This window comes from Miniopterus natalensis, chromosome 4 (genome assembly GCF_054644295.1).
Source record: "Miniopterus natalensis isolate mMinNat1 chromosome 4, mMinNat1.hap1, whole genome shotgun sequence".
In the NCBI taxonomy this organism is placed as follows: Eukaryota; Metazoa; Chordata; class Mammalia; order Chiroptera; family Miniopteridae; genus Miniopterus; species Miniopterus natalensis.
The window spans coordinates 27,595,532-27,606,570 of NC_142084.1; the positions used below are offsets into that span (position 1 = coordinate 27,595,532).

Below are 11,039 nucleotides of genomic sequence, written 5' to 3' on the forward strand. Positions count from 1 at the left end.
GGCACTGCCCACGTGCTGAGTCCGGCTGTGATCCGACCCGGGAGGCTGGTAAAGTGTTGTTATTACTTGAGGTTACCGATGAGAGAGCAGGCTAAGAGGAACAGGTGAGGGTCACCCAGGAAAGTGACAAAGCGGGACGTGAACTCCACGTCAACCGACCCTGCATCCGATGGCCTTTTCTCAATTCCATGTCATAGTGGACATGGGGACGTTATGAGAAAATGTGGCATGTCAGCTGAAGTTATAGACCACGACGCAGAAGAGGGATGTAGCAAAAACTCAGAGTTTAATCCGTGCATCCTATCGATTATTACAGACCCTGTGAACTGTTTTTGTAAGTGGAAATATTTAGACTGCTCCAAGAGAACTGCAAATCAAAGAAAACTAGATCAATTCTCTTTGGAAAAAACAACCTCTTGTAAGTTTTTTGTGTTTTCTTTTTTCAACGTGAGGCATTCTTATAGAAGACATGCCTAGAATCACTTCATCAAATAAATATTCTACTTTTATTTTCCCGTAGAAAGGACAAACGATAGCCTTTGGCATAGGTTATTTCAATAGGAATTAAAGATTAAAGCGGACAAGACTTTTAAGCTGTTTTTATTTTAATGAAAACATGGTTTCGTTTTCTTACTCTCCTATCTTTGGGGGCAGCTACAGGTTTAAATGAAGCCAGGTTCTCACGCACTTGTCTCTGAAGACACAGCTCGCCGTAGAGAGAGATCGAAATGGGGGAATAGTAACTCTGGCTGACCAGACTCAAAGGTGACACGGGGTGGTCATTACAAGGGCCACTCCGTTTCTTGTTCCAGGAACTAAATCGGCAGAAGAGATGGAAAACCCTGTTTTCTTCTGAATGAAAAACAAATGAGGGCTCAGAAGGGAACATTTACTATCATGGAGGGGGAGAGAAGACAGTGTTTGTTCTTCAATTGGCTGGAGAAGAAATGAAGACTGTTTTGTACCAGGGCAAATGTGTGTCCTTATACAATCTTACCATGTGCATTTAATGAGTCAGATCCTTGCTATATAGTGATGCAGCTCGTCTAACTTGTCACTTTGATTCTCTGTAAAGGAATATGACATGTAGGCACCAATTCGGAGCCCTGCCATCTGCATATCTCTCTTTTCCTACAACTTGTAGAAAAACACAGTCTCTGTGACAAAGGACACAAATGGTGAGGTGTGGGATTATAGAGCTGACAGAGACCCTACAAATCATCCAGTGTAATTTACTCAATGTATTGCGGGTCTGCCCACCTCCAGAATTTGAAACTAATACAGAATATTTGTATTTCAAATAGGGCAGGATGAGAATCACGCTTATGAAAATGAAGAGAATGTTTATGGAAAATTTACAGAATATGTTGGTCTATTTCTGTCAACTACAAAGATTGTTTACAAAAGGAAACTGAAAATAAAATGGCCTGTGCTTGCCAGCTTTTCTTGGGAAGTGTAGTAATATAGTGACTATTGCCCTAAAAGGAGAGACTTAGTTTCTGTTCTTGGCTCTTCATTGGTTTATTAGATACTTATAGGCGAACTCACCAACTTCTGTGAGTTTTTTGTTTGCTTCTCAACAAGATAAAAGATTGGGTTTATTGTCATGACTCTACAGACACAGAACAAGGCATTATTTTTCGAGAGCTTGGAACACATTATGGGTCTGCTATTTTGGCAAATAAAGTAGATAAATGAATAAGTTAAGCCTCTCCGTACTCCACTTTTTTTTTTTTTTTTTTAAATCACTAGCAGTTGGGTGGAGTTGCTGGATCCCCTCTCGTATTTTACTTTATTCTTATTTCAAAAATCAAATCAGCAGAAGAGGTGGCTGATTTTCACATGAAAATGAACAAGTCAGGGCTCACTTTCCATCCACTTCATTCTTTCAGCTATATCTTAATATAGTAAACTGAAAATTATTGTAAGATTTTCCCAAGGATATTTATTTACATTGTTTTTCCTTCTCAGGAGAATGTCATACTCCAGCTATCTATTTGTAGCCAAGGCACATTGTAATTAAATGTTCTAAATAAAGAAAAATGTCTATTTTAAGCTAAAATTTTAGAATTTCTACAAAGTCTTACAGTTGTAGGCAATCAAAACGGAAGGCAGGTTTTATTAACTGTCTTCTGGATCCAGGGTGGCAAGGTTATGTCTCTATTTTTTTGTAATCTAGTATTTAAAGAAAAACATATTGATGCATTTTAGTGCTAAATGATGTAAAGGGTCACTTGTCAAATTTGTGCGGCATAATATTTTATTTCTAAATAGAATATGACCCATGCCATAGATATGGCGTTATAGATAAAATGTCACAGATTTTACATATTATTATAATTTACAAATACTTAATTTAATGGAAATTGTAATTTAATACGTCTGTGGTCAAAATAGTTTGAAGTTTACTTGTGATAGGAATCTTTGAAATCTATTTTGTAGGATTTGTGGAAGTAGAATGTTCAGTGCTCCCTCTCCTGGTTTTATCACATTGGTGAACTGACCTCACGTCCCAAACTGGTGATGATAGCCGAGAAGACAGTTCTGCAGAACCAAATAAGATGCCGTGATGTGATATCCTATTTCTGTTTTGAGGATTACACATCAGTTCATAATGGTCAAGAAGCCTATCCATCATTAAAGTTCATTACATCCCAGAACAAAATGAGATCTATGGAAAAAACCCCCAGAAAATATGTATAATAAAGTTGATTTTATCTATTTTACTACAATTTATAATAGTAAGAGTGAATATGTAGTTCTTTGCTTGATTCTTGATCTACGCTATATTCTAGTGCTGCTTTCTTCTTGCTGATGGTCGTAGCAGAGCCCTCGGTTCCCTACAGGTATTCCCAAGCACACCTTTAATGCTCGAACGTTTGTAAGTTTAGCAGAGAAAAAACCTAGTTTCTACAGAATCACTTGTTATTGAAAAGGAGATTTCAATAATTACTTTGAACTAAAAATTTCAATACTCATATTTATATGGGATTTAATTCTAGAGTTTTATTTTGTTTGCTTTGTTTTCCCAAAGACTTTAAGCTACTTTTTATATGTAGTACCAGGAGAAAATGTTTCCTTTCCACTTACTATGGGTTTTTTATTTTCAGGTATTTTTTAAAAGTCTCTGTGGAACCTTAAATTTCACATATAGATATCCTAACTGCAGCATTAAGTATGTGATTTTGATAATAAATATCTACAATCCAATAGTTTCAAAGGAAACAAAAAGCAAGTTTCCTACAGATTAAAATGATCTTTCCCCAGTGACATGTCATACATGTATCAGTAAGAATTATAAAACTTATTGGTAAATTATTTCTATTTTAATTAGTTGCCATTTAGCTGATTTTAAAAACAAATGGGTTGGGCTTTTTTTTTTTTTTTCTTTTCCAAAAGTATAAAAATATATTACAAATTTGAAGGAATTTGGAATTTTAAAATTTGATTGACTTCTGGGAAAGTACATCACAAATCAAGATGAAGCAAATATTATAAAATCTACAGCAGGAAATTTCAGCTTTATGACATATTGTTATACACACTTGCGGTAAGGAGTCCATCTTTCAAGCTTTCAGATTTTACATATTCTGTACTTTGCTTTAAATAGGAACTGTAATATTATATTATCATCTTTTTTATATCAATATACATTTCCTTTCTAGCTGATCAGAAGCGATGGCTTCACATACAACTTTTTAATCTTTTTATTCTTCAAAATGACTTTGTAATTCAACTTTAAAGGTAGAGCCCGTGTTTTTTTTTTTTTTTAACTGAGAGTGATAACTGAAGATTGATGACTAAATTTAAAGGTATTCTTTTATGGCAAACTGCATTTGCGGGACTGTCAGAGGCATCCTGTTAGAGGATGTTTATTATACCCGTGTGCAGGGCAACATTTCCAAGTTGGTGTACATGGAGCGAGAGGAAACGACTGTGGGGAAATCCTGTTCCAGGTTTTCGGGCAGCCCGTGTGATTGACACATGATATCACGGGAGGCGTGTCCTGGAGTGGAGGTGGAGGTGGAGGCGAGGAGCTGAAATTGTGCGGAGCCGGAGCGGGATTGCTCTGTAAGGCACGCAGTGGTTTGCAGAGTGATAGCAGCAGACACAGCTCTCTGCCCGGCTAAGGAACAGCTACAGCCGCTGTAAATGTGCCTGAAAAGCAATTTCCAACCTTTGCGTTAGGTAAGAGCCACTTCCTTCCTTTCCTTCCGTAGACGTTTTAGGAAAGATTAGGTGAGAAATGCTGGCTTTTGCAAGGAACTGAATGTTTTCTTTGAGCTCGCTTTATATCTGGTTGCAATTCGAATTTCCAGTAACCTTCCCACTGCTAAAACCAGTGCTCTTAAAGTAAATGCTGTCGCTGGGAAAAAAAAAAAAAAGCCCGCAGGGTCCCTTCGACCCCCCCTCCCCCCCCATCTGAGCAGTAACAATTTTTAAGTCTGAAACGGTCGGGTGTGTGACAAACGGGGTGGTTTATACGGAAGAGGGGCTGGCACTCGGCGTGTGGACCAAATGCGTGTTTGTTTAGGCATTGTTGGAGGAGCAATTGTTTAAAACCTGAATTTCCCGTCTCTGTGTATTGATTTCCAATGCGCAGAGGCGTTGCTTGAACGCTGTTTGAACTCCTGGGCATTCCAAAGGGGCAAAAGCACTTCGGCAAAAACGTGCAAGACTGCATGTTACTTTGGTTCGCTGCTGACACGCCGACTGTGCGCCGTGCTGTCAATCACAGGGAGCAGCAACAGCCAGCACATGGCAGCGGGCGGCGGACGGCCCGCCCCGCGTCCGAGCGCCTGGAAAGAGGGAAATTAATGTGTTTTTATCTCTAATCCTCTGTAGCAGGCACCTCGGCCGAAGAACAGGAGGTTCGGAGGACTGGGAGTGAGCGCTGGCCAGGGAAGCTGACCTGCCAGGACCGGAGCGCCCGGGACGCGGCGCCCCACTTGCGCAAAGTGCGGATCAGGACAGTGCCTGGACCTGCGCGGGGCCAGAGGACGCCCCGCCTCTTCCCCCGAGAGAGCCCCCCATCCTCGCTCCCTTCACCACCCCCCTAAAAGAGCGGGTAAAAAGGCCCACCCCCACCCCCGGGGAGCGGCGGCCTTGGCCTCGCGGGCGTGCGCTCCCCGGCCCTGCTGCAGACGCAGGTTCGAGACCCGTCCGGGAGGGGGATCTTCGCCGGTCCACTGCTGCCTTTCGCACGAGGAGCGATCGGCACCGAGAAGCCCTCTGGTTCGCGCGCGGCGCGCACTGCCCTCGCCGCCGCTCCCCGGCCGCTTGAGGAACCCGGGGCCTCCGAGGGGACTGCCCTTTGGTTCTTGGACGGGCTGCGGGAGAAGAGACCAGAGGTGGATGCTACTGAACCGCGCGTCCGAAGAGAGCTGTGAGCGGTGTGCGCCGGAGCCGTGAGCTCCGCGGCCGGAAGGGGGCCGCGGGGAGCGCTCCTGCCCAGCGGCGGCGCGGGCCATGCCCCCTCGCCCGCCCCGCCGCGCTTGATGCGGCGCCTGCCCGCCGCCCGCACCGGGACCTGGGCCCCCCGCCACCGCCGCGGCCTAGGTGAGCATGGGGTGGGCGGGCGGCAGGTGCGGGCTAGGGCCAGAGAACCTGTGGGCGGAGGACAACGATGCAGGGTCCCCGTCCCGTTTCCTGGAGCGGCGGCGCCTTGGCCTGGGCGTCGTTTCAGGGTACCCTCCACGCAAAAGTTGGATTCGAGGAGGCTTATGGGGTTACTCCCCGGAGAGCCGGGAGCTTCTTGACTTGTGCCGGTGCCGGGCTGTCTGTGGCTGGGCCTTCTACCGACTGGGCACCAGGCAGGGCACCCGGCAGGGCCGTGAGCGCGCGAGCGAGTGTGCGCGCTCTTGAGCGCGCGCGCGCTTGTGCGCGTGTGTGTATGTGTTTGTGCGCGCGCGCGTGCGGGGAGGCAGACCCCGGAATTCGCGTCACCCCCTAGGCAGAACCAGCCTGGGACCCCCAGCCCTAGGTTCTGCCCATTTGTCAGCCGCGAAGCGGCGGGGAGGCCACGGCCCCTTTAAAGGGCAGCCCGCCCTTCGAGTCATGGACACCTCCGCCTCCGCCCCCCGCCCGCTGGAGCGGAGGAGAGAACTTGTTTTCATTCATAACTTTTTCCTTTTCCTTCCTCTCCGTCAACTATTTATTCAGCGCTCCGGGCTGGGAGCGCAGAGGGCGCGCTCCCCCGCCGGCCAGGCGATGTGGCGGCGCTGCTGTGCGGCCCCGGCCCCGCGCCTTCGTGCTCGGCCTTAGGAGGCCGCTGCGCGCCCAGGTGCAGACGCGCGGGGCGTACCGTCGGTGCCGCGGGCCCGCTCGGGATCCGTGAGCCACCTCGGTGGGGACACAGACTGGTTTTGGAGAATCCACAGCGATCCTTGGGATGTGAGGGGCTTGTCCGAGAAGGTATCGACTTGGATTGTGTTTTCTCGGGGCGAACCGTTTGCCCAGAGCATGTGAGCGGGGGGGGGGGCTGTACCTGCTGCCTAGGGGCCTTGCTTCAGACCAGAGGTGGTTCACTTTCTTTTTATCTGCTGACTGACCTTCCCAGCCAGCAGGCACTTTGTGACCACGGTCCGTGAAAACACAGTTTACAGCCGTGCCTGGGGTTTTTCCTACCCTCTCCACCGGGCTTCCTTCCGAGTGAACCCTGCCTTAATCCTTTGACACACTCTCTTCGCTTTCGAAGCCCCGGGTTAACCAGTTGTCTGCGGGAGGAGTGCTATGCAGTGGCCACGGGCTAGTTTTCAGTCCTGGAGGACTCCGGGGCTGAACCCAGCAGGTTGTGAGCCCGTGGGTTCCCATGGGCAGTGCAGGAAGAATGAAGCAGAGCCTTGGGAGAATGAGGGAAGGAACCCCCAGAAGTTAACATACAGGACAGCCCGGGGACATTCACTCTAGTTATTAGGTGAAATGGACTTCTTTCTGCTTAATTCCTTAAGCTGGTGGTTTGGGGGTTTTTTTGGCTCAAAGTGGCAGTGGAGAATGGGCATTTTTCTTTTCGTTCTTGAATTGGATCGGATCTGTAGACTTTGGAAGGAATTTGTGTGAAAAATATTGTAGTTTACCACTGATTGAAAACGGAAACGATTTTCTGTTTGGTCGTTTGTTTTATGAAGAATGCATTATAAATGAGAAGTAATTTACTGTTGGAAAGGAAACACAACTGCTCATTTTTATCAGGGTATCGCCGTACTTATTTCATTACAAGAAGCATGTTAATTTAGAGTTGGCAATGTTTTTAAAAATCAGGCTGTCATGTAAATACAGATTTTTAAGTTAGAGGAATTGCAGATAATTAAAATGGCGAGGATTTCCCTGTGCCGCTTTAAAGGCCTAACGCTTTTTTGTGCATGAAAAGGTTTTCTCATTATGTGAGTGAGCCCTTATTTAAACTTTTAAAAAATCCTTTCGTGATTTCAAATGTGAATCCTCTAACATGAACAGAGCTGTACCTCGAGCCGTGTGTGCGCCTGCGCCTCTGGGCTCACTTTCGTGGCTATAAACACCAAGAGCTGCCGTATTCGTCTATATTCATTTTGCATCTTGTACATGAATAATGAGCTAGCTTGAAAACCCTGGTTGCTACAGAAAATGACTTCTTATTTTGAGACTCCATTTTAGTTTGGAATCTTTTTTTTAATGGATGAAGTATACCTTGACTAATTTCTTCATCATTAATCTAATGCTTGTAACAGCAAACAAATGGCAGAAAAGCAACAGCACCAAAGCCATTTTTAAGTGCATATTTTCCATTATGGAGAACACCGATGAACTGATACTGAGCTTTCTATTCCAGTGCCTATGCTCAATATTCCCTACAAGGGGATATTTTCATTATTTGTTAGTTTCACCAACAGGAAGGCAGTACTTCTTGATTCCACTTTTTACAAGTTGAATAACCTAATTTTTATGGCGTGGGGTCTCTTGCTCACATTCTTCTTCCATGATGTGGTCCTCGGCCTCTCTTGGATTGGACTCCGGCCAGGACCCCAGCATCATTGTAATCCGCTGATGAAGGTGATCATTACCAGGTGCTTTAGGCAATTTGTGACTTGACAGGGTTTCTCCCCCTTCCCCCCCAAAATACTTCCTGTCATTTATTTTCTCTCTCTGTTTTTTTCATGTTCGATTTCCTTTTAGGATTTCAGATGCATGCCAGGTTTCCGCTGATTGCCAGAATTCAAGATCACTACACATGGATCCCCCAAACCAGCATGGCAGTGGCAGTTCATTGGTCGTGACCCAGCCACCCACTCTAGACAGCCGGCAGAGGCTCGACTATGACAGAGAGATCCCGGCTGCTGCTATTTTGTCCCTAGACCAGATCAAGGCCATCAGAGGCAGCAACGAATACACGGAAGGGCCGTCAGTGGTGAAAAGACCTGCTCCTCGAACAGCCCCCAGACAAGAAAAGCATGAGAGGACTCATGAAATCATACCAATTAATGTGAATAACAACTACGAGCATAGACCTGCGAGCCACCCAGGACACACAGGACTCTCACATCACGCCCGAGGCCCCATTCTGAGCAGATCTACCAGCACTGGGAGTGCAGCCAGTTCTGGGAGCAACAGCAGTGCGTCTTCTGAGCAGGGGCTGTTGGGAAGGTCACCGCCAGCAAGACCTGTCCCTTCTCACCGGTCTGAAAGGGCAATCCGGACCCAGCCCAAGCAGCTAACTGTGGATGACTTGAAGGGCTCTTTGAAAGAGGACCTGACCCAGCACAAGTTCATCTGTGAGCAGTGTGGGAAGTGCAAGTGCGGCGAGTGCACGGCTCCCAGGACCCTGCCGTCTTGCCTGGCCTGTGACCGGCAGTGCCTCTGCTCTGCAGAGAGCATGGTGGAATACGGGACCTGCATGTGCTTGGTCAAGGGCATCTTCTACCACTGCTCCAACGACGACGAGGGCGACTCGTACTCGGATAGCCCTTGCTCCTGCTCCCAGTCACACTGCTGCTCTAGGTACCTGTGCATGGGAGCCATGTCTCTGTTTCTACCTTGCTTGCTCTGTTACCCTCCTGCCAAGGGATGCCTGAAGCTCTGTAGGGGGTGTTACGACTGGACCCACCGCCCGGGGTGCAGATGTAAGAACTCCAACACTGTCTACTGTAAGCTGGAGAGCTGCCCCTCCCGGGCGCAGGGGAAACCCTCATGATTTGGGAGGTGGGTTGGACCTCCTGAACTCCTAACTTGCAAGCTGTGGCTGTTAAAAAAGATGCCATTCGATGCTGGTTTTATGTTCTTTACGACTTTGCCATTTCCCGCCTTCTCTCCTCCTGTTCCCAAGGCTTGACTTGCGGATGGTACCCTCTCGTGGACGATCAGTGAGAATGGACTGGGTCCCGCTCAGGACAAGAACCTCTGCCACCCACTGAGAGGGTGTTGGGAGGCACTGGCTGGGGTTTCGTGTAGCCTTTTTGTTCTGCAAGCAACTTTCCAAAGTTGTCCACACGAACACACCCGCACACACCCAGGTGACAGTGGTTTAGAGCTGTTTTTGATGGGGTTACTCTGGGAGCAGGGAAATTGGTGTTTAAAGAAGCAACCCTTTAATTGCTTAAATAAGCTATGTATTCACTCTCTCTCCAGTTAGTGCCGTCTTCCTAGCATTGGACCCTTAAGTAGCACTGGGGGCATATTTTTGTTATAACATAAAAGTTTTCCTTTAACCACTGCCTTCTTGCCCCTCAGTTCTCTCCCCTCGGTTTTGGCATTGTCTTATTCTAGAGATGCCAGGTGGTTTGTTTTGTTTTTTGTTGTTTTTTTTTTTTGTATGTAATGTTAGATTCGCTCTACAATGTAAATCTTCACATTGGAGATATTTTGGTTGTATCTTGATGATCTTCACTCTAGCTTTCGTATTTGTGAAGGATTCAGCTACCTTCCTGCCACACCCCACACCTTTCACCAAATTTCTCTTGTCATTGAGGGCACTTGGCTTACGGAAGTTGTTATTTATAGCTGATCGATCTGCAGGTGTCAGAGAAGTATGCTGCCTAAAGAGATCTTGGCTCCTGAATGGTCCCTTTGCCTCAGTTAGTTAACAGCTGAGTAAGTCTAATCTCTTCTGCGTTTTCATTGCCTTAACCACAAATTGTGGTGCTTTTTGTATATTTTATGTATAAATCACAAAGTTGAATTCTGACTATTTTTAAGACAAAAGTCTGTTAAACTTTTTTATTGTAAAGAATATTTATTATGCGAATCTCTATTATTTTATGATATTTATTGCAAAAAACTGTTGAAATGTACTCATGTCTGACTATAACAAGATATCAATACATAACGGAAAATAAGGTGACACGAAGAAAGCGCATATGTTAACTATAATGCAGAAATATATTAATGAATGAAACCGTCTCTTGATTTCCTCATTTATTGCCCTGTACTGCTATGGTGATTTTGGTCATGTGCTTTCACTCTTTTCTTCATGCACACTCATTTAATTTCTCTTAATACACCGAATCTAGACACAGGTGAGCTCAAATTTTGAACTAGACGTTTCCTGGAAAATGCGTTCATCAAAATTTGTAATCCAAATTCTGTTTCAACAAATCTCCAAGTGAGTCGCTATAAAGTGAAAATGTTTTGCAATTCGTATAAACAATCCCTCCCATTTTGGCCGTTTTTTAAGCAAGAGGTTTTGTGGAGGTCATCGTGTCTTGGAACGGCCCGTATCTAGAAGTTATTAAAAATATTTATCTTAACCCTTGGGTTAATCAGAAATTAATCTTCACCAGCAAAACGTGAAGACTTAGTTCTGTAGGCGTGTTAGGAGTCTCAGGCACTGTCGCTTTAATAAGACACTCTAGGAGTCAGAGTGCACACATTGTCAGAAAGATGTTTTAGAAACATTCCTGACCCTATCTTTTCGTTTCCTTTAGTGAGTCTTTAACGTGCCCTACCATCTTTATTTCTGTGGAATCATGTCCTGTGGAATAAGGAATCCGAGGGCCTGAAACTTTATTATAGAAAAAGTAAATATTTTTGTTTTTTAGTCTGCTAAAACCACTACCTAGCCCTAGTAC

General features: G+C 45.7%; 1 protein-coding gene across 3 annotated transcripts; it reads left to right on the forward strand.

Moving 5' to 3' along the window:
- Positions 1-5,486: 5,486 nt before the first annotated feature.
- Positions 5,487-10,366, forward strand: SPRY1 (sprouty RTK signaling antagonist 1). Of its 3 annotated transcripts, none has more exons than XM_087816474.1 (2): positions 5,487-5,559; positions 8,152-10,366. In XM_087816474.1, the coding sequence occupies exon 2, from the start codon at positions 8,207-8,209 to the stop codon at positions 9,164-9,166; it is 960 nt and encodes a 319-aa protein (XP_087672600.1). In that variant the 5' UTR covers positions 5,487-5,559; positions 8,152-8,206; the 3' UTR covers positions 9,167-10,366. The 3 variants fall into 3 exon arrangements, with proteins under 3 accessions (XP_087672600.1, XP_016058805.2, XP_016058804.2); XM_016203319.2 differs by lacking the exon at positions 5,487-5,559 and adding an exon at positions 6,397-6,414; XM_016203318.2 differs by lacking the exon at positions 5,487-5,559 and adding an exon at positions 6,630-8,042.
- Positions 10,367-11,039: the final 673 nt, after the last annotated feature.